General features: G+C 47.2%; 3 protein-coding genes across 10 annotated transcripts in view; 1 reads left to right on the top strand and 2 right to left on the bottom strand.

The window, feature by feature from the left end:
- mphosph9 (M-phase phosphoprotein 9) overlaps positions 1–9,203 on the bottom strand; it is a 36,499-nt gene extending 27,296 nt beyond the window's left edge. For 2 of the 5 annotated variants that reach the window (XM_033043897.1, XM_033043899.1), the window contains exons 1-6: positions 8,851–9,129; positions 6,347–6,479; positions 5,426–5,515; positions 3,598–4,166; positions 2,146–2,272; positions 1,095–1,188 (exon numbers count right to left, since the gene is read on the bottom strand). In XM_033043897.1, the coding sequence (XP_032899788.1) occupies positions 1,095–1,188; positions 2,146–2,272; positions 3,598–4,166; positions 5,426–5,515; positions 6,347–6,479; positions 8,851–8,954 (1,117 nt within the window). In that variant the 5' untranslated portion in view covers positions 8,955–9,129. Of the gene's footprint in view, positions 1–1,094; positions 1,189–2,145; positions 2,273–3,597; positions 4,167–5,425; positions 5,516–6,346; positions 6,480–8,850 lie in introns of all 5 variants that reach the window. The other 3 variants (XM_033043900.1, XM_033043898.1, XM_033043901.1) reach the window with 3 other exon arrangements.
- Positions 9,204–10,180: 977 nt separating this feature from the next.
- mtrfr (mitochondrial translation release factor in rescue) lies at positions 10,181–14,066 on the top strand. Of its 3 annotated transcripts, none has more exons than XM_033043891.1 (3): positions 10,181–10,228; positions 13,368–13,676; positions 13,812–14,066. In XM_033043891.1, the coding sequence occupies exons 2-3, from the start codon at positions 13,398–13,400 to the stop codon at positions 14,028–14,030; spliced, it is 498 nt and encodes a 165-aa protein (XP_032899782.1). In that variant the 5' UTR covers positions 10,181–10,228; positions 13,368–13,397; the 3' UTR covers positions 14,031–14,066. The 3 variants fall into 3 exon arrangements, with proteins under 3 accessions (XP_032899782.1, XP_032899784.1, XP_032899785.1); XM_033043893.1 differs by having other exon boundaries at positions 10,181–10,256; XM_033043894.1 differs by lacking the exon at positions 10,181–10,228 and adding an exon at positions 10,263–10,397.
- A 1,440-nt stretch (positions 14,067–15,506) lies between these two features.
- cdk2ap1 (cyclin dependent kinase 2 associated protein 1) lies at positions 15,507–21,340 on the bottom strand. Of its 2 annotated transcripts, none has more exons than XM_033043895.1 (3): positions 21,025–21,340; positions 17,434–17,560; positions 15,507–16,250 (listed from the first exon to the last, which is right to left on the bottom strand). In XM_033043895.1, exons 1-3 carry the CDS (start codon positions 21,100–21,102, stop codon positions 16,177–16,179), a joined length of 279 nt encoding a protein of 92 aa, XP_032899786.1. In that variant the 5' UTR covers positions 21,103–21,340; the 3' UTR covers positions 15,507–16,176. The 2 variants fall into 2 exon arrangements, with proteins under 2 accessions (XP_032899786.1, XP_032899787.1); XM_033043896.1 differs by lacking the exon at positions 21,025–21,340 and adding an exon at positions 18,701–19,177.
- Between the last annotated feature and the right edge of the window lie 742 nt (positions 21,341–22,082).

Raw genomic sequence — 22,082 nt, 5'->3', positions numbered from 1 at the left:
CCTTCTTTAAATACCCTAATGGAGTAGAGAATTCCAGAGATTCACCATCCACTACACAAAGCACACATGCACCTTTCTACGGACTACCCCACCCCCAATCATGTAACTACTGAGACTATCCCACTACTCCATCACAATGTTATATATTGCAATTCAATCATCTTTTAATCCCAGGGCTGCCAACTCTCACGTATTGATAATAATAATTAATAAAACCCAAGATTATACCAATGTCGTAGTTCTAAAAACGTCTGAAATTGAAACAGCAGTCAGGTACCTCACCAAGTATTTTAAGCAGTCAGAAAACTGGAACAAAGTTCATGCTATGACACCCAATTATTCCTCAGAGAAATACTTTACTTTAGTCTTTAGATTTACTAGAATGTTGCCTGGGTTTCAGCAACTAAGTTACAGAGAAAGGTTGAACAAGTTAGGGCTTTATTCTTTGGAGCGCAGAAGGTTAAGGGGGGACTTGATAGAGGTCTTTAAAATGATGAGAGGGATAGACAGAGTTGACGTGGATAAGCTTTTACCACTGAGAGTAGGGAAGATTCAAACAAGGGGACATGACTTGAGAATTAAGGGACAGAAGTTTAGGGGTAACATGAGGGGGAACTTCTTTACTCAGAGAGTGGTGGCTGTGTGGAATGAGCTTCCAGTGAAGGTGGTGGAGGCAGGTTCGTTTTTATCATTTAAAAATAAATTGGATAGTTATATGGACGGGAAAGGAATGGAGGATTATGGTCTGAGCGCAGGTATATGGGACTAGGGGAGAATACGTGTTCGGCATGGACTAGAAGGGTCGAGATGGCCTGTTTCCGTGCTGTAATTGTAATATGGTATTATATGGTTAGACAGGTTTGGAGTGATATGGATCAAACGTGGGCAGGTGGTACTAGCGTAGCTGGGACATGTTGGCTGGTTGGGGCAAGTTGGACCGAAGGGCCTGTTTTTGTCCCCAATCATCCAGCTGCATATAAAAATACTACAAAAATCTCTATATGATTTACTGGAATTCAATGTAGAAAGGTACATACACTCTTATACAAAATTAACCAAGTTACAAACCCAAATAATCAAAGCAGCTCATCTACCTGAAACACTGGATACCAATGAATTTGGACTGCTTGAAGGTCTGCTGAGGTAGAAGGAGCAGTTGGGAGAAGAATCTGCAGTGTTCATATAAACCTGAAAATTGGAGAAAAATAAGTTATTGTAAAGCTATGTTGAATAAAACATTCATAAAATCATGTTAAAGTTTCTAAATATTCATGGACTACTACAATCAGTCTTTGAGATTATGTTAATGTCAGATAAACTGAAGAAGGATCACGACCCCAAAACGTCGGTTATTTCCTTCACTCCATAGATGCTGCCTCACCCGCTGAGTTTCTCCAGCATTTTTGTCTACCTTCAATTTTCCAGCATCTGCAGTTCCTTCTTAAGCATGTCAGGTAAGCAAGTTTTAAATTAAACTATATAATCTGCACAATTAAGAAAGCATTTAGCAAAAAGGTGATTTTAAAGAAACAAACTCACTTCTTTTGATAAGGAGGCAATCATTAATGGAGATGAGATGTAAAACATAAGCCTCTAAGTTTCGCGTCTATCTGAAGCTGACGATTTATTGACGCCGGAACAAAACGAGCTGGTAAACTTGAATACTACAGAGGAGTAACTTTGGCGAATGGACTCTCTGTGTCAACTTGCCATAAAACTATGTTTATTCCAGGTCCCGTCAATAAACGGTAATTTCAGAAAGTCTTCAATACAGAGGGGTACATTTTTGCAAGCTATGTTTGTAAAAGCTCATTTTAAGGCTCTTTATAAAGGCAGGATATTTACCTAGTGCAAAGGCCTAAAATGCAATTAATTTCTGGGTTTTCTGTTTCGGCATTGGTAAGTCTAGATTTATCAGCTCATGTTTGAAGCAGAAAAGTCAATGAAAAATATAAGACTTCTTAACCAGGGTGATGTTTATTGTGATTGTCAGTTGGAAGCTGCCAAATATTAAAACAGCATGAAATTACAAAGGCATATTAAAAGCAGTCTCTTTCAATATATAAATAATCAATAACAATGGTGGATTTTATGAATCCCTGGAGAAAACTTTAAATAAATACTTTAACTGTTCAGAACGCTTACATCTGGCGCCGTTTCAGTCTCCTGAGGCAGCCCAGCTCCTTGTGGCTGTACCATATCTGATGTTGCTCCCGCTCCAGATTTTGACTTACATTTTTTCTCTTTAACCTTTTGTGCCCAAGATGTCAAACTTAAAAAAAAAAAAAGAAACCAAATTCAATGCGGTCACAGACACTGCATCAAGCCACTTTATGGCCCTCATAACCCTGGGTGGATGTTCCCACCGCACAATACAGGCAACCTCCTGCGTGACAGAGTGCTCGTGTTCCAAGTACATGGGCCGCATCACAATGTTCTGTAATGCAAAGCCACGTCACCTGTGTGCGCATCAAGACATACGATTTGAAAATACATTTATGTTGTCTTATTTACTCCTCCCACACTCCTCCCCCCCGCAATAAAGTCTGAGAAAACTAATTTTATTCCGCATCACAAATGTTAGTCTTTTTCTTCTCCTGATTTGAAAATTCTATAAGGCCGAATTTCTGTAACCCAAACAGCCATACTATGGGAAAGCTGGTAAATTGGATTCTGCCCTGCAATTACATGTGGAAACAGAGAATAGGAGAATTTGTGGCTAGTGAGCCAGGACTGTATGTCCTGCCCTAGTTTACATTACCAAAATTAAACTCTTTGCAGTTGCTAACGCAAGAATACCTTACATCCCCTTTTTTCTCCTTCTGATTTCCTTAAGTGTGCTCTTACATCACTTAATTCCAGCTGCCTATTCCTGACACATGCTACTTTTTACTTGAATGTCAATATTCCTCGTCATTTGAGTCATAGAGTGATACAGTGTGGAAACAGGCCCTTCGGATTCCTTGCCTGGGATCGCTCCCACCGCGGTCTACGGACTTACCATCAAGAGCTCGCAGTCTCGGGAGAGGCCGAGTCGGGAGCTCCAACACCGCAGAAGGTTTGGGTTTGTCCAGCCCCAATGCGAGGTTCGATTGTCCGGCGCGGAGGAGCTGACACCCCCCCCCCCCCCCCCCCCCGATGCTGGAGCTGAACGCCTCGACGCGGAGGGTCCGAACGCCGCTGGCTTCGGGAGAATCAGATTCTGATTCTGACTGATAGCAATTACTTGATATTTGAACAACCAACAATCAACTCATGATTCCTGTATTCTACGTTTGAATCACATCATAGCGGACACTTCACAAAAGCTACATTCTATAAGCCTTTGTGTTTTACTAGCAGGAAGTAGAACCATCTTCTCAAAGGCTTAACAAACAAAGATATATTCCACATTCCAAAAGCACAACGCTGCAAAACTACAATTAATAAAACTAATCTATCCAATTTATATGAACACAAAAACATTCAATACTCATTCCCCAATTTGACACATTGTTTTCTAAAGATTACACCTTATTGCAGAGTACATACATTTTACATGAATCTTGAACTTTACCAATATTAGCGTTTGCATTTTTGCAACACTTTGGTACATACCCACTGGTGTTCTTCTGCTCACCAAGACAACTTTCTGTCACAGTTTTAATTTCAAAATCAGATTTATTGCTATTTGCTTCCTGGTTGATCTTCAAGTCGTGAATTGGGTTGCTTAAAACGCATGTGAAAGAAGGTTTATCTCCAGTGACAAAAAAGAATGATTCTTGAACATTTTCTTTCAGGTGAGGAAGACTGGATAGATTATGCTGGAATTGAATTGAATCTTTTTCCTTTGTTGCCTGCGAACTGTTTGCGGTATTCAGCCTTGCCTCATTTACTGTACCAAGGCTCGGATAAATATGTTGTCCATGTGCTAAAAATGTCCCATTAGCACACGTCAATTTTGTGTCGTTGTCATTACATTGGCTGGTAGCTATCATTTGTTTTTCCATCGCACTGTAGTCAGAATGTTCATCAGATTCCAACTCCTTAACATGGTGGCCATTGGCAATACCAGATCCAGCGAAGTCACCCAAGTGCTTTGAAGGGGATGGTAACTTGGCTGTGCAATGTTTGAGGCCATTTTCGTTTTGTAATTGAATTAGTGCTTTGATTTCATCTTGGATAAGCTAGAAGTGGCAGGTTGAAAATACAATTTACACACAAAATTGGCAATATAGCATTTTATGCACAAATCTTCTCAAATAAGTTATCTTGCTTATTTATAACATAATCTTAACAAGAGTATAATTTAGAGGGTCAGGGTAAGTTGACCACGACAAATAATATCACTCATTGTGCATTACTTAATACTTCCAGCATATTTCAATATATTTTTAAAAACGCATATTTTCAATTCATGGCTATTTAGGAAAAAGCTAACCCTTGACCCTTGCCTCTCAACCAGCACTCACTGACCCCACCAACTCAACTAAATGATGGGACCCAGCAGTGGTGTTTGGACATATGCTCCCGAGGTAAACTGGCCTGGTATATCCTCACCACAAGAAGCAGGACAATCCAATGTGGCCAACAAGAGTCGATCCCATTGAAACCAAAACCCTTATCAGGTAGATTCAGCATATATGTTTCTCCTGGCATGGTGACCTTGAACGAGGCTTCATTGCGTCAGAACATAAATCTGCCATTTACAGCTGGAATCAGGAACTTTCTTCACTTCGGTGGTAAAGAGACTGTGAAAGGTGTCACCAAGTACATTACAGATAGAAATGGGTAGAATTTCAGACATTAAGAGAATGGATGGCTTTGACGCATGTGAAAAAGTGAATGTCAATCTGGCAAGAGGAGCTGATGCTTATTCCTGCCTCCACTTATGGTATTTGGCATCTCAATCAGTGATGTTTCTGCTTTAGGGCTTGTGATTGATGGGATCCTTGATGGTGATTGCATAGGATTCAGTTTCATTCTAGTGGACATAGACCACAGTAAGAGTATGACAACATTTAAACATGAACAGATAAGTAGCAGGTATTTTTCAGTTGAGAAATCTTCTTTGTAACTGATCATGTACAATGTGAAAGCAAGAGCAAGATAGAAAGTGGCAGTAGAAAATAATGACATCTTGGAATTCAATAAGACAATAGGGAGCAGCACGAGGGAGTTATCGTACTGGCCCATCACCGAATCTTCCTCTCTTGAGATGGAGGTGAAGAATGGACGTTTGTTTCCAGCCTATCTTGACTGTACTTCCTCACACACTGCACCTTTAAAGACTCCATTCTATTCTCCCAGTTCCTGGTATTTGCTCTGACGATGAGATTTTCTGCATGTATTTCTGATCTTCATCCTTACTCCTGAACTATGTTTTTTTTTACTTTAATGAGCTTAACACAGCCATCAAAAATGCAATAATGTTGATTTTACTCACTTGGATCTGACATTGGTACTGGTCCTGCTGGGACAATATCTGGTCTTGGTATTGCTTCTCCACTAGTTTAAAGAGCTGGAACCATCTTGCCTAACAATTGACACAAAAGTACATGTTATCTGCCTCAGTATTGATCCAACTATGTGCAATAATTACATTTTATTTTACAGAACTGCCTACAACTTACAATAACATAAACAATGTACATTGAGAGGCGATGCTGGAGCGCTTGACTAACTAAAAGCCTTGGAGTTAGGAGATTGCAAGTTCAAATCTCAATAGGCCCTGAATCCATATTCAGGTGGACATGTAGACATAAAAATGATTCAATGATTTCAAGGAATTTGGAAAGGTTGGCTAAATTCTTGGACAACAGTTTCAACTGATAACAAACTTTGTGAAAAGGTTGGTTGCTATTTGGTGGAAGTTTGCAAACTGGCTGCCACATCCACCAGCATAACAAATTGTCCAAAAACATGAAAGTCAAAAAGGAAGATACACATTTTCTTCCTTTTATACTGTAACTAAGCGTCAGTAAATACTTTCAGCGAGTGCGGACATTAAAGTAACTCTAAGATTTAAAATAAAATTGCTCGCCCTCTCTCTATTTACCTCCTCCAAGGCCAGGAAGGGAAGTAAAAAAATCTGAGAACAAAATTAAAGGAACCAATTTCAGGTTTGACTTTTAAATGTCTCCAGGGGGTTAACAAAATAATTCTTTAGAGTGATAACATTTAAATACAGCAACAACAAAAATCTTTGGATGATCTATACATGATCCATAATATTTTTTTTTAAAGTCAAGATCACAAATCAATGCAGATAAGTAAGATCTTGGTTCGTCTGACTTTACAAACATACCTGTGGTACATGAATTAATGGTGTAAAATTATTTAATTTCCAGAATGACAGACAACTAACCTCACACTTCTTCAGGATCTCAGGATCTGCCCGACTTGTGTTTTGAATCTCTTGCATTAAACGATCCAAGGTTTGAAGAGCACTTGGATTAATTAATGGTAATTTTTTCTTCAAGTGTTCATGAAAATCATACCTAATTTGTAGAGTACAAAAATGATCAGAGATACTGACAATAATATATTTACCCAGCTAAGAACTGACTATCACTTTGGAATCAACATAGGCACAAGGTTACCGACAGCAGTACTTTGATATTAATGCCTCTACAGAGAGTTAGGTTGCAGTATATATTTTAATAATGCCATAAAACATGGACATAAGCATGTCTCCCCCACCTGCCCCAATAAATCCATCCACACTGCATGCTGCCTCAAGAAAGTCAACATAATCAAGAACCACTTACACCCTGTGTTCCCTCTTCTCCCCTCTCCTATCAGGCAGAAATACAAAAGCTTGAAAGCACGTGTCATTGGATTCAAGTACAGCTTCTTCCTCGCTGTTATCAGACGAATGAACGGATGGATCTCTTATAAGATAAGAGTGTAGTCCCAATCTCCCAAATGATCTTGTTGCTGGCCTTGTATATATATTTTTTCTGTAGTTGTAACACTATATTCTGCACTCTGGTTATTTTACTCTTTACACAACCTATTATATTTGTGGGTACACAAATATGCTGGAGAAACTCAGCGGGTGCAGCAGCATCTATGGAGCGAAGGAAATAGGCAACGTTTCCGGCCGAAACCCTTCTTCAGACTGATGGGGGCTTGATTGTACATGGCTTGATTGTACTCCTGTATGGTATGATTTCAGTGGCTAGACAAAGTTTTTCACTGCATCTCAGGACACATGACAATAATAAACCAATACCAAAAGGATTTCCATTTTCACATTTTTTGCCAAAACTGTGTAAACCTTCATTCAAAGATTTGTATTTATTTTCTAGAACCTTACAAATAAATTCACTTTCCATTCACTGTGGAAGTCCTTCCCTGACAGGTGTGGTGAAATCTGTTGTTGTTGTGGAAGTCACAAAGGAATTAGATAACTATTTCATTGAGAAACATTTCAAAGCACTGGTGAAACGGCCAGGGGTAGAACTAGGGAGGGTGGCTCATATAGAAAGCCAACATGGATATTAGGTGAAAATAGACACAAAATGCTGGAGTAACAGCGGGACAGGCAACATCTCTGGATAGGAGGAATTCCTTCAATCCAGAGATGCTGCCTTTCCCACTGAGTTACTCCAGTATTTTGTGTCTATCTTTGGTGTAAGCCAGCATCTGCAGTTCAATAGACAATAGACAATAGGTGCAGGAGTAAGCCATTCGGCCCTTAGAGCCTGCACCGCCATTCACTGTGATCATGGCTGATCATCCCCAATCAGTACCCCGTTCCTGCCTTCTCCCCATATCCCCTGACTCCGCTATTTTTAAGAGCCCTATCTAGCTCTCTCTAGTTCCTTCCTATACATGGATATTAGGTGCCCAGTGACCTGTTTTTAGTGCTGCAACCATTTCTGCCAATTTATGTAGTAGTGCATCTGGTTTTCAGTAGATACGCTAAAATTTAACTCTAACACCCTTTCCCAATGTGCCCTCATTGATAAAAGCTCCACGTGTCTGTTTCATTTCTCAGAACCAACTCCTGGTATCTACTGTGTAGGAAAGAACTGCAGATGCTGGTTTAAGTCTATCCTGGTATCTACTGGTATCCTGGTAATCTAGTACTGATCCTGGAGAACTCCACTGTACTGTTTCTTTTACTCCAGTTGCTTCTAATCTACCATACATGTTTAATGACACGACGTGCTGGAGTAACTCAGCGGGTCAGGCAGCATCATTTTTGGGCAGCATCTCCTGACAACATGGATAGGTGATCTTTCGGTTCTGAAGAAGGGTTTCGGCCCGAAACGTTGCCTATTTCCTTCGTTCCATAGATGCTGCTGCACCCGCTGAGTTTCTCCAGCACTTTTGTCTACCTTCGATTTTCCAGCATCTGCAGTTCCTTCTTAAACAGGTGGTCTTAAACGGGTCAGGGCACTTCTTCAGACCCGATATTGTATTGTATTGTATTCAAATTTATTGTCATTGTCTCAATTAGAGACAACGAAATGAATTTTCCTTACAGGCAGTATCCATGTTTCCTTACAGCCAGTATCCAACGTCCCCTATCCATGTTCACAATCACAATAATACTTTATTAGCCATGTACGTTTTGCAACACACGAGGAATTTCATTTGCCAAGTCAGTCATACAAATAGAAAGCAACAGAACACACAAAATACATTTAAACATAAACATCCACCACAGTTAACCCTCCACATTCCTCACTGTGATGGAAGGCGATAGCAAGTTCAATCTCCAGAGATGCTGCCTGACTCGCTGAGTTACTCCAACACCGTGTGTGTGTGTGTGTGTGTGTGTGTTCCTTGTGTTCACGGTGTAGATGAGACACGTTAAGAGATGATTAGATCCATGAGCACTCTCCCCCCCGGCCATACCTGTGTGCCGCCGCTGCCACAGAGCACCGTGGGGCCGCCACCTTCCCCTCAGCATCTTGGCGACCTGCAGCTTTTGCGCTGACAGTTGGCTCCGAGTCGTCCATGGTGGTCCCGAGTCACCTGCTGCAGAGGCTGCCCCGACCAGCCATGGATAGAGGCAGAGATAGAGTGGTGGCCGCTGTGAGGGCGGCTGCTCCAGCGGCTGCCGGCGGCCTGCTCCGGCCGAGCTGGAGGCGCAAGGACTCTGCGCGTGGACGCTGCCGTCATGGGCCGGGCGTCTCTAAGTGAAGGAGGCGGTGGGCAGGCGGGGCCCTACAGGCCGGGTGCGGTAATGCCCCTACAGGCCGGGTGCGGTACTGCCCCCCACAGGCCGGGCGCGGTACTGTCCCTCCACAGGCCAGGCGTGGTACTGCCCCCCACACACACACACAGGCCGGGTGCGGGACTGCCCCCACAGGCTGGGCGCGGTACTGCCCCCCACAAGCCGGGCGCGGTACTGCCCCCCACAGGCCGGGCGCGGTACTGCCCCCCCACAGGCCGGGCGCGGTACTGCCCCACACAGGCCGGGCGCGGTACTGTCCCTCCACATGCCAGGCGTGGTACTGCCCCCCACACACACACACAGGCCGGGCGCGGTACTGCCCCCCACAGGCCGGGCGCGGTACTGTCCCTCCACAGGCCGGGCGCGGTACTGTCCCTCCACAGGCCAGGCGTGGTACTGCCCCCCACACACACACACAGGCCGGGTGCGGGACTGCCCCCACAGGCTGGGCGCGGTACTGCCCCCCACAGGCCGGGCGCGGTACTGCCCCCCCCTCCACACAGGCCGGGCGCGGTACTGCCCCCCCCCACAGGCCGGGCGCGGTACTGCCCCCCACAGGCCGGGCGCGGTACTGCCCCCCACAGGCCGGGCGCGGTACTGCCCCCCCACCACAGGCCGGACGCGGTACTGCCCCCCACAGGCCGGGCGCGGTACTGCCCCCCCCACCACACAGGCCTGGCGCGGTACTGCCCCCACAAGCCGGGCGGGGTACTGCCCCCATAGGCCGGGCTCGGTACTGCCCCCCACAGGCCCGGCTCGGTACTGCCCCCCCCCACACAGGCCGGGCGCGGTACTGCCCCCCACAGGCCCGGCTCGGTACTGCCCCCCCCACCACACAGGCCGGGCTCGGTACTGCCCCCCACAGGCCCGGCTCGGTACTGCCCCCACAGGCCGGGCTCGGTACTGCCCCCCACAGGCCGGGCACGGAGGTGCGCGCATGCGCCGGGCTTGGACCGGCACTGACGACCTGGCCCCGTCGCTGCTCTGGACACTCCGCTATAAGATCTTTGCTGGACACAGCCTCACTCGCCCCCGCTGTCGGCTCCACATCGCATGGTAACTTCGCCGTCTCTGTGTCTATGAGGTAATGTGACTGCAGGAGCTGCAATCCCCGTCCCACCACCAGCCTGGTCCCTGTTTACAGGCCGTGTAAACACAGGCCGGGGCCGGGGGGGTGAGTTCTGGACAGGCGGCCACTGGGTTTCCTGGAGTGAAGAAGTCTGAGGTTTGTGAATGAATGAGTGAATAGTCAAGACTATTTCTAAGGAAACAGGAATCTAAAACTTGAAGGCATAGTTGTGTGTGGGAAGGAACTGCAGGTGCTGGTTTACCCCGAAGATAGACACGAAGTGCTGGAGTAACTCAGCGGGGCAGGCAGCATCTCTGGAGAGAAGGAACGGGTGACTTTTCGGGTCGAGACCCTTCTTCAGGCAGTTTTAATTGGCAAATAGATCATTGGGCGTGCGACACCACTGATGTCCCGGGCTGGGATGATTGTCCCCTGATATCCACCACCACCTCCCCATGTACGAGGTGCAACTATGTTCATTGGAGGGCCGTCTCCTGGATGCCCATTGAGATCAGTTATACCGGGACTCCTCGATCCCACATCTGGTCGTTCCAGCGTTTGGTACAGCTGTAACATGATGTGCCCACTCCTGCACTCAACACCCTTACCGATGCCAAACACCTTCTTCACTCACCACCCTGTCCACCTGTGTCAACATTTTCATGGAACTGTGTACTTGCATTCCTAGGTCTATGCTCTACAACACTCCACTGGGCTCTATCTTTTGCTGTGCAAGTCCTGCTCTAGTTTGACAACCGAAACGCACACCTCATATTTATCTGAACTAAACTCCATCTTAATATTCATTGGCCCAATAGATCAAGATTCCATTGTAATAATAATAATAAATTTTATTTATGGGCGCCCTTCAAGAGTCTCAGGGACACCTTACAAAAATTGAGCATGTAGAGGAAAAACATGTAAGGGGAATGAAATAAATAGTAGAGACATGACTAGTACACAAAGTAAAGACAGAATTCAATACAAAACACAGTATGAGGCAATTAATGCACAGATGAAAAGGGACGGGGACGTGGGGCTAAGGATAGGCAGAGGTGAAGAGATGGGTCTTGAGGCAGGACTGGAAGATGGTGAGGGACACGGAATTGCGGATCAGTTGGGGGAGGGAGTTCCAGAGCCTGGGAGCTGCCCTGGAGAAGGCTCTGTCCCCAAAACTGCGGAGGTTGGACTTGTGGATGGAGAGGAGACCGGCTGATGTGGATCTGAGGGACCGTGAGGGTTGGTAGGGGGAGAGGAGGTCAGTGAGATATGGGGGGGCCAGATGGTGGAGGGCTTTGTAGGTGAGGACCAGGATTTTGTAGGTGATCCGGTGGGAGATGGGAAGCCAGTGAAGTTTTTGAGGACTGGAGTGATGTGATGCCAGGATTTGGTGTGGGTGATGAGTCGGGCGGCTGCGTTCTGGACCAGTTGGAGTCGGTTGATGTAGGTGGAGCTGATGCCAAGGAGAAGTGAATTGCAATAGTCCAGTCGGGAGGAGATGAAGGCATGGATGAGTCTTTCAGCAGCGGGCGGTGTGAGAGAGGGTCTGAGTTTGGCGATGTTGCGGAGATGGAGTGGTGATGAAGTGTTTTGAAAAACTGGTCCGGGGTCACATCACATCACTCCTGCCCCGAAGCTTTGACCCCCACCAGTTTGCGTACAGAGCGAATAGATCTACAGAGGACGCTGTAGCCACAGCTCTCCATGCTGCACTGTCCCACCTGGAGCAGCGGGGGAGCTACGTGCGGATGCTCTTTGTGGACTACAGCTCTGCCTTTAATACCATCCTTCCCCACAAACTGGTGGACAAACTGGGGGACTTGGGACTTCCACACTCCACCTGCATGTGGATAAACAGCTTCCTGTCGGGTCGCAGCCAGAGAGTCAGAGTGGGCCATCACACATCCACGGCCCTCAGCCTCAGTACCGGCTCTCCACAGGGCTGCGTGCTGAGCCCCCTGCTCTACACCATCTACACACATGACTGCACCCCCGCCCACCACAGCAACACCATTGTCAAATTTGCGGATGACACTACGGTGGTGGGACTCATCTCCGGGGGGGACGAGTACGCCTACCGGGATGAGGTGGAGCAGCTGACAGTGTGGTGTGGAGAAAATAACCTGCTCCTCAACACCTTAAAGACCAAGGAGATAATAATAGACTTCAGGAAGAATAAAACGGACATGGTACCATTAATTATCGGAGGGGACTGTGTGGAGAGGGTGGCGGATTTCCGCTTCCTGGGAATCCATATTGAGGAGGACCTGACGTGGAGCGTGAACACCTCTGCGCTGCTGAAAAAGGTGCAGCAGAGACTGCACTTCCTGAGGGTGCTCAGGAAGAATAACATCACTCAGAGACTGCTGCTGTCCTTTTATCGGTGCTCCATTGAGAGCATCCTAACATACTGTGTATGCGTATGGTACACCAGCTGCACAGCGGCTCAGAGGAAAGCGCTCCAGAGGGCCATTGACAACGCCCAGAGGATTGTCGGCTGCCCTCTCCTTACCTTGGAGGACTTACACAGTTCCCGCTGCATCAAAAAATCCCAGAGTATTATAAAGGACATTTCCCACCCCGGACACTCCCTGTTTGAACTGTTACCGTCAGGCAGACGGTACAGATCTACAAGGACAAGGACAAACAGACTTAAAAACAGTTTTTACCCCACTGCTATAAAGGCACTAAATGTAGCCGCCAAGGAACGCAGGGGCGATACATACTAAGAGACTGTGAAATCGACAGAAGGATGTAGGGCTGGGTGTTTATGCGTGCTATTTTTATGATATTTATTTTAGTTGTTTATCTTTTTAAATATTTACCTTGTATGTATCGTTAGCTTTTAGAAATGTTTGAATGGTGCACTGACTGGCTGACATTTTACAATTTCGTTGTACATGGTTCATGTTACAATGACAGTAAAGAAACTATTCTATTCTATTCTATTCTTAAGGGAAGAAGGAGGTTTTAATGACATGGAGGATGGCAGGTAACCTTTTTCACCGGCTATCATACCACGTTTTGGTGGGATCTCTTAAGTTTACTCATCGTCCCACCTATATACACATCCAAGTCATTGATATAAATAACAAACGTTAAATAATACAAACTTGTGTTTTTCAGAATACTGCCTAAGACTAAGCTCGACACCCGATGATTTCCTCCATTCTGTCCAGTTTCTTGCCGTTTTTGCGAAGAGCACCAACACTGTCCGTGCTACGATGGAACTCAGCAAAGGAATTTCTTGATATCAAGCCTACTACTTTGTTGTATTTGATTGCCGAGAAAAAGGGCTTTGTGGACCTGCCTGCTGTGGTTGAAGATGATTTAAATGAACAGTTTGTCCGAGGACATGGCCCAGGAGGTCAGGCGACCAACAAGACCAATAACTGTGTTGTGCTCAAGCATGTTCCCTCTGGAATTGTAGTGAAGGTAACTCTTTAGAACGTTTACATGCTCACATTGTAACACGTAATCAAGTACCATGATACTTATTTTCACTTAAGTATTTCTAAATAATAAACACAAAGTCTCCTTTGGATAATGTCCCTTTTTCATTTTCTCCAGTGCCATCAAACCAGGTCGGTGGATCAGAACAGAAAAATTGCCAGATCAATTTTGCAAGAAAAACTAGATGTCTATTATAAAGGAATAAACAGTGAAGTTGTGAAGGAAAGAAAAGAACAACAGTGGAAAAAACAAGAGAAAAAAAGGAAAGCAAAAGACAATTTGGAAAGAAAAAAACAATTTAAAGACCTTTTAAAAGAATCTCCAGATGCCACTTAGCTAAAGCATCATAATAAAGTGATTTCTTTATAAACATCAGTATCTTTATCCAGTTATATATGATCATTATGACACCTGTTGACCAGTCAATATTTGTCTTGTGTAGGGTAGGTTTGCTGTAACAACTTTATATTTAAAACAAAAATCACAAAACGCTGGAGTAACTCAGCTGGTCAGAATGTGCGCAGGTCACGTCGGGACACTTCCCCAGCAAGGATTTTGCTCAGCATTTGTAGTTCCTTGTGTCAACTTTATATATAAAGCATAAGCTGCAATTTCATTATGGCTTAAAGTAATGTGTTTTGGATTTAGACCGTTGAACTTTAAACCACTAGCCTCGTTTTTAAGGTCGGCTGATCAGGGGCTTGCAGTGGCAGCGGAAATACAAGAGCCCTCATCACACTATCTGAAAATGGGCGAGGGACATTCTTATTTGTAACTACAAAGTGAATCTTTGAGTTGTTTGGAACTAATTGCAACAACTAAGTATTGTTGCACGGTCATTGTATTTGTTGTGTGCTGCAATGAATTGTCAACAATATTATCTGTGGGATTTATCACCGTTCTCCCAGATGATGACCTGCTCCGTATTACCCATCCTTGAACTCACCTTCTTCCACATCCTTCCCCATGGTAAATACTGACAAGTATTCATTCAGGACCTTGCCCACATCCCATAGTTCCATACACTGAATACTCCTTTGCTTGGACTGGGAACCTCTCTCTATTACGACACCTGCCCCAGAAATACATAGAGCACCTTGGGATGTGTGGTTACTGTCCACGGGCTTCGACACAACCACCTTACCCAGTTATTCTGCTCTTCCTAAATGTCTGGTCCTCCAGTCCAGAAAACACCCTGGTGAATCTTTTCAGCACTTCCTCCAACATAATGATAGTGTTGTGACACTACACACAATACCCCAAGCTTGGTCTAATTAGCAATTTATAAAGTAGCAGCATAATATCCAAACCCTTGTGTTCTATGTCACGACTGATGGACCGCCCTATGCCACCACCCTATCGACCTGTCTTGCCACTTTCAGGGAACTATGGACTTGTATGCCTAGATCTTTGCATTCATAAGTCCCTCCTAATTACTGCATCTGAACTAACCCTATTTGCTTCATACTTGTCACGATTAAATTCCTCTACCATTTACAGATCACAGGCTCAGAAACGCCAGCCAAAGATCCAAGGAGGCTGGAATTTCTCTCATTCAGCAGTTAGGGTTTGCTATATGCAAGGTGGTTACTAATTCATAATTAATTTTAAAAGAAAGCATTCAGTGACAATATGGAACATAAGTCAGACTATTAGGACAGCTCTTGCAAAGATTAGGTACCCCATTGTTCAGACCCAATGTAATGTCATTTTCTCAAGTAAAGATCAGTGTGAACGGTACACTGCACTCAAGTGGGCACCCAGATCATGTGAGCTTGGTCTGGTACCAACCCAGAGCCAAGAAAGGAGAGATATGAAAAATCACCTTTATTTCAGCAAGAAAATACAAAGACAGCGTTTAACTTCTGTACAATAGCAAAACTTAAATCTATAGATCAATGAAATTAAACCTTGATCTATTCCCCCAGTTTCTTCTGATGTGCAAAATATTTTTTTTTCTCTTGTATCCTGCATCCAATAGACAAAACAACTCTAACACTGGTCTGGCAAGAGGCAGTACGTGGTGCAGCAGTAGAGTTGCTGCATTACAACACCAGAGACCTGGGTTTCATCCTGACTACGGGTGCTGCCTGTACGGAGTTTGTACGTTCTCTCTATGACTGTGTGGGTTTCTTCCAACATGGCAAAGATGTACAGGCTAGTAGGTTAATTGGCTTTAGTTAAAAAAAATAAAAATTGTAAATTGTCCCTAGTGTGCAGTCTAAAGAGTGAACATAATTAGGAGCCACATTATTTCCAAAAGGCCATTTATAAATTGACTTAACTACATAACCTGGGCCTTTGTTATACCAAGAGTATTGTCAGTTGTAAAGAAGTAAAATTGTGTTCAGTCGATATTTTTTGAATTCCCCTGAAACAAATCATACATGGTTTGGCTCAAGTACAAAAATGAAAACAAAAGGGTGGTCAAAGAAAATTGCACTTGCAGAAAAACCTGCAGTTCATGTAATCTCAAACCATGTTAAAACTGTGATCTTGCATTTCGTTCAGTTTCAGCAAGGCATTCTTGCACTAATCCTCGTGCACGCATTATTCCTAAATATAAAGAGAGAATAATTAGACTATCTTGTCTTGTTGATAAAGATAAACTCACGCTACAAATAACTGAATAGCAACCACCGTTCATTTTTGACTCCAAAAACTGACAAAGAAACATCAGTTCTCACTTCAATACCTCTTAATGTGACATCAAGATTCACCTCTAGTCAAAACTCGCAGAAAGATTACACATATATGTAATGAAAGATTAGTATGTTTAAAAGTCTGTTTTTAATGTTTCTTTGTGTGTTATGTGTGGGGGGTGGTGTGGGGGGGTAAGGGGGAAACCGTTTCGGCCGCCTCTTCCATGGAGAGGCGACTTTTTTCAGGTCGCCTCCCCCGTGGCCTAACAGCAAGGATCGGCGCGGACTTTCCCGGAGACGCGCCCGGAGCTTCAGCGTGGACTATCGGCGCGGAGCGGGTGAGGCCTCGCTGGAGGGGAGCGCTCCGTTACGCTGGCCCGCGGCAGCCGGCAGCCTGATGCCGCAGTCTGCAGAATTCCAGCTGGTGCAGCGTCTACAGCCCGGGATCCCTCGGGGGGGGGACCCGGGGGGAAGAAGAAGCTTCCACCGCCGGCCCGCGGCCGTCTTCTACCGCGGGTGCGGCATGGACTTACCATCTCCCCTGGAGGGGAGCTTCGACCGCCGGCCCTGCAGACTGCGGTGCTTCCGGCTGCGGCACGGCAGGTACTTTAAAACTTTGACCGCCGGCCTGCGGCCTAGACCAGCCTGAAGCCGCGGTCTCTGGTTGGGAAGAGCCGATCCTGGACTCACCTTGACTTTGACTTTGTCCCTTACCATCTGGACGCCCGCAGCAACGGCTATGGAGGGTGGAGGTCCCGACCACGGGGGAAAATGGAGGAGGACTGGCCAAGCTCTGTGCCTTCCACCACAGTGATGAATGCTGTGGTGGATGTTTGTGTAAATTTTTAATTGTGGTTGTGTTCTTTATTACTGTACCGCTGCTGGCAACCCAAATACCACCGACCTTGGTTGTGTGGCAATTAAATTATATCAATTATCAAAATAAAGATTAGAAAATGTTGAATGAGTAAGGCCAAAGCGGGGAAGCAGCTCTCATGACAGGTTATTTCAGTCAGTCAGTTTCCGTTTCTCCTTCCACAGGTACTGCCTGAAACAATGAGCTCTGTTTAGATTCCTTCAGTTGTGCAGTTAATTACCTCTTTTTAGACGCTCCATTGCACTTTTATTCCCAGCGTACGATGGTCGAATGTCCTTCTCCAGTTCTTCAATGATAGCAAGGAGCTGTGTGTATTTACTCTGTGGGGCCCGACCACTGTTCATTGTCTAACACAGGACACAAAGTGTAACAAACTGAGACACACTGACCCCAAATGTTGTGTGACTAAAGCCAACAATGGTAATGAACAGAACACAGTAACAGATTGGAGAGTGGGATCAGTAGCATTGCTCTTGCCTAGAGCCAGAATGTCAAGTGGAGCAGCAGCAGTGAATCAAAGATTGTCAGCATGGCGCTGTTGGAAGATCCTGCCTGACCAATCTCATCAAATATTTCAGAGACAATAACGTGCAGTGTGATTGGTGTAGTCGACATGGACTTCAGTTTGCTTTGACATGGTCCAAAATGTTAGAGTCTATTCATCCAAGGCAAGTTGGCAAATTGGATCCAAATGTGGCATGAGGGTAAGGACAGAGGGTAGTAGCCCCCCCTCGGTCATGACTGACCATGGGTGATGCATCCTAGTTTGCAGGTGATGCGTGGTCAGATGCAAGCCTGGGCAATGTCATATGGAGGACAGGCTGTTGCCCATGCAGCACGTACCCCCTCTCCACGTCGCTGATCGATCCAAAGGAACAGCAGGGCCGTTACAGTTTGGCACCAGCGCCGTCGCAGGAGCTGCCAGAGCGAGGTTGTAGACAACGACGAACTACCTTAGGTGCTCTGACTCCGGTTTTCTTGAGGTTTACTCCAGGAGCCTTTTCCATGACTGGATATGGCCACAAGGCAGTGGAGGTTTTAAATCAGAGTTTTCCTTCTCCTAGATGAACCACCTTCCCAGGCTGACGAGCCCCATCTGCCAGAGACTCATGGGGGCGGGAGCGTCTACCTTCCCGTGTAGGTCTATAGCACCTGCCTACTGCAGAGGGTGATGTGTTTGTTATTGGAACCCTGGTGTGTAGCAGAGGGGTCGGTGCTAGCACCTTGTTGCTTGTTCCATACAGTAACAAATGATGTGGAGAATAAGATGGGAGCTATGACTAGTAAGCAGTGTTGTTGATAGTGAACAGGATAGTTGTAAACTACAGGACAATATCGGTGAGTTGGTAAGATAGGCAGTGGAATAGAACATGTAATTTAGTCCTGATAATTGTGAGGAGATAATGTGCCTTGAGATGACTTAAGGCTATGTGATACTCAAGGAATGGTAGGCTTGGTGGAGAGCTGTGGGGTTAAAAAGGGCGGACCTTGTTAATGATGGAGGCCCCTCTGCTTCTGCTGCTCCACATTCAAGGCTGCATTTCATGGCCTCCTGGCAGCAGGATGGAAGAGGCCCGGTCAGTGTGACTGGATGGCTGGTATGCCATGGTGAGGCTGGAATGAGTGGATTGTGGCCACACTGTGGGGATAGATGGGGTAGTTGGTACAGGGAGGGATAATGAGCAATGGGTGGGGTGCGTGAGACAGGTCAGCGAGAGGGTCGGCTCACAGAGCAGAAACATTAAACGATTGAGAATTCAGGAGTGGACACGATGTGTGGGTTGACTATGAAACCAGACCAGCCGGGGACTGAGAAAGTGACTGGTGCAGGCCTGTGATTTTGGGGAGATGATTGACAAGGTTTACAAGTCCAGAACCAGGGGCCATAGTTTAAGAATAAGTGGTAAGCCATTTAGAACAGAGATGAGGAAAAACTTTTTCACACAGAGTTGTGAGTGTGTGGAATTCTCTGCCTCAGAGGGCAGTGGAGGCTGGTTCTCTGGATGCTTTCTCTTGATAGAGAAAGATAGAGTTAGATAGAGCTCTTAGGGATAGCGGAGTTAAGGGATATGGAGAGAAGACAGGAACGGGGTACTGATTGTGGATGATCAACCATGATCACATTGAATGGCAGTGCTGGCTCGAAGGGCCGAATGGCCTCCTCCTGCACCTATTGTCTATTTCCAGGAATCGAGGGCCTGAGGTACAGGGACAGACTTGGACATTATTCCTTGGAGCACAGGAGACTGAGGGGGTGATCTTACAGAGGTATGTAATGTATGAGGGGAATAGATAGGGTGAATGCAGTGTGGGGCGAATCAAGAACTATGGGGGATAGGTTTAAGGTGAGGCGGTGGAAGATTTAATAGAAGGTACACAAAAAAGCTGGAGAAACTCAGCGGGTGCAGCAGCATCTATGGAGCGAAGGAAATAGGCAACGTTTCGGCCCGAAACCCTTCGGGTTTCAACCCGAAACGTTGTCTATTTCCTTTGGGTTTCGGCCCGAAACGTCGCCTATTTCCTTCGCTCCATAGATGCTGCTGCACCCGCTGAGTTTCTCCAGCTTTTTTGTGTACCTTCGATTTTCCAGCATCTGCAGATCCTTCTTAAAGATTTAATAGAACCTGGGGCACAACTTTTTCCCCAGAGGGTACTGGAGCGACTTGCCAGAGGGTATAGTTGAGGCAGCAGGCACAATAACATAATTTAAGAGTCATTTGGACAAGGATAGGAAAGATTTAGAGGACAGGCAGGTGGGACTAGTGTAGATGGGGCATGTTGGTCGGCATGGACGTTGGGCCGATGGGCCTGTTTGACTTGGGGTGCCGGCACTGAGCTCCCCGGGACGGACGGCTTTCATCCCGGCGCCGATGCAACCCGAGGGCGGGGACGGGAAACGGCGCCTCCCACCCGGGGCCGCGGCCCACCAGCGCCCGGGAGAGGCTGCAGATCCCCGGGGCCCAGGAGAGCGTTACTCCGCCATCCTCCCCCCGGACTCCCGCACCGCAGGCCGGCCCCGCTCCCACAGCCCGGCTCCACCCGCCGCCCTCACTCCCCCGGGCCCGGCCCACACCCGCCGCCCTCACTCCCCCGGGCCCGGCCCCGGCCCCGGCCCACACCCGCCACCCTCACTCCCCCGGCCCGGCCCCGGCCCACACCCGCCACCCTCACTCCCCCGGCCCGGCCCCGGCCCACACCCGCCACCCTCACTCCCCCGGCCCGGCCCCGGCCCCGGCCCACACCCGCCACCCTCACTCCCCCGGCCCGGCCCCGGCCCACACCCGCCACCCTCACACCCCCGGGCCCGGCCCACACTCCCCCGGGCCCGGCCCTCACTCCCCCGGCCCCGACCCGCCGCCCTCACTCCCCCGGCCCGGCCCCGGCCCACACCCGCCACCCTCACACCCCCGGGCCCGGCCCACACTCCCCCGGGCCCGGCCCTCACTCCCCCGGCCCCGACCCGCCGCCCTCACTCCCCCGGCCCGGCCCCGGCCCACACCCGCCGCCCTCACACCCCCGGGCCCGGCCCCGGCCCACACCCGCCGCCCTCACACCCCCGGGCCCGGCCCACACACCCCCGGCCCCGACCCGCCGCCCTCACTCTCCCGGCCCCGGCCCACACCCGCCGCCCTCACTCCCCCGGCCCGGCCCCGGCCCACACCCGCCGCCCTCACACCCCCGGGCCCGGCCCGCCGCCCTCACTCTCCCGGCCCCGGCCCACACACCCGCCGCCCTCACTCTCCCGGCCCCGGCCCACACCCGCCGCCCTCACACCCCCGGGCCCGGCCCCGGCCGAATCCTCTCCCCTCACCATCATCATCATCTCTGCCGCTGCCGCGTTCAGGTCTTGTCTGCAAAGCGGCTGATTGTGGGAACTGGTTATTTTCATGGGTTAGTTTAATTAACCCCCTTCGGTAAACTCCGTCCGTCACTCACGTTGTCTCCTCCGACTGTTTAAAAAAAACTCTTGAGACAAAGGCTGCTTCCCGAGTTCAGATATCCCGGTGAATCCTCATTCCGCCGCTGCCCGCACACACAGGGAACATGACCCTTCCCAACGGGGAAGCTTCCCATCCCATTATTTATTTGCATTTATCAATATAATTTTGGTGATTTATACACATACACAAGCCTTGTGGGCCGTAAATTTGAAAGTGGTCTCACTTCAGAGTTGTACAACAAAGAAACAGTCCCTTCGGCCCACAATATCCATGTTGACCTTTTTGTTTTACCATACATACTAATCCCATTCAGCACATTATGCTTTGCCCATTTGTGTCCGCATCCGCATCGCTCTAAACCTGTGAATATATCCGATTCCACTTCCTCCTCCGGCACTGTTTTCCACACATTAATCACTAAAATTATACTCATACAGCATGGGTAAGAGACCATTCATCCCATGGGTTCATCCCGCTGCCAGAACATGGGTGGCGATTACTGAGGAACAACCATAAGATCCTGAATTTGGAACTCAGAACTACAATACCCATGGATGTGAAGCCAACCAGTTCACCAGTCTTGTGCTTTATGTCAAATGTGATTTGCAATTAATTGTACCTCAGAAAGTCTCAAGTAACTCTAGAATTAATACTCATTTGAACTAAAGCTTAGTTTGAGAATTCCTTGCTCAATCTGCCAGTGACTACCCCAGGAGAATGACAGAATAGACTTGATGGGGCGAATGGTCTAATTCCACTCCGAACATGAGCTTATTATAACTACAATGCTTACAGGAAGATGTTGGCCCTAAACACTCGCTATTTCTCTTTTGAATGCTTCTAAGGTGCAGATGGAACTTGCCTGCCCCTTACTGCTCCTGGTTTACTGTAATGACATTAACTTTTCTCCTCATTTAATACTTTTATT

The sequence above is a fragment of the Amblyraja radiata genome, chromosome 25 (assembly GCF_010909765.2).
Source record: "Amblyraja radiata isolate CabotCenter1 chromosome 25, sAmbRad1.1.pri, whole genome shotgun sequence".
NCBI classification, from domain to species: Eukaryota; Metazoa; Chordata; class Chondrichthyes; order Rajiformes; family Rajidae; genus Amblyraja; species Amblyraja radiata.
This window is presented reverse-complemented; position numbering and strand designations above follow the sequence as displayed.

Coding starts and splice junctions, on each gene's coding strand:
- mtrfr (XM_033043891.1), top strand. CDS start 13,398: ATGATTTCCTCCATTCTGTCCAGTTTCTTGCCGTTTTTGCGAAGAGCA. Junction 13,677..13,811: donor CCTCTGGAATTGTAGTGAAG/GTAACTCTTTAG, acceptor CATTTTCTCCAG/TGCCATCAAACCAGGTCGGT.
- cdk2ap1 (XM_033043895.1), bottom strand. CDS start 21,102: ATGAAAATAACCAGTTCCCACAATCAGCCGCTTTGCAGACAAGACCTG. Junction 17,561..21,024: donor CGGCAGAGATGATGATGATG/GTGAGGGGAGAG, acceptor GTCCTGTGTTAG/ACAATGAACAGTGGTCGGGC. Junction 16,251..17,433: donor AATGGAGCGTCTAAAAAGAG/GTAATTAACTGC, acceptor CTTTATATTTAG/GAATAATGCGTGCACGAGGA.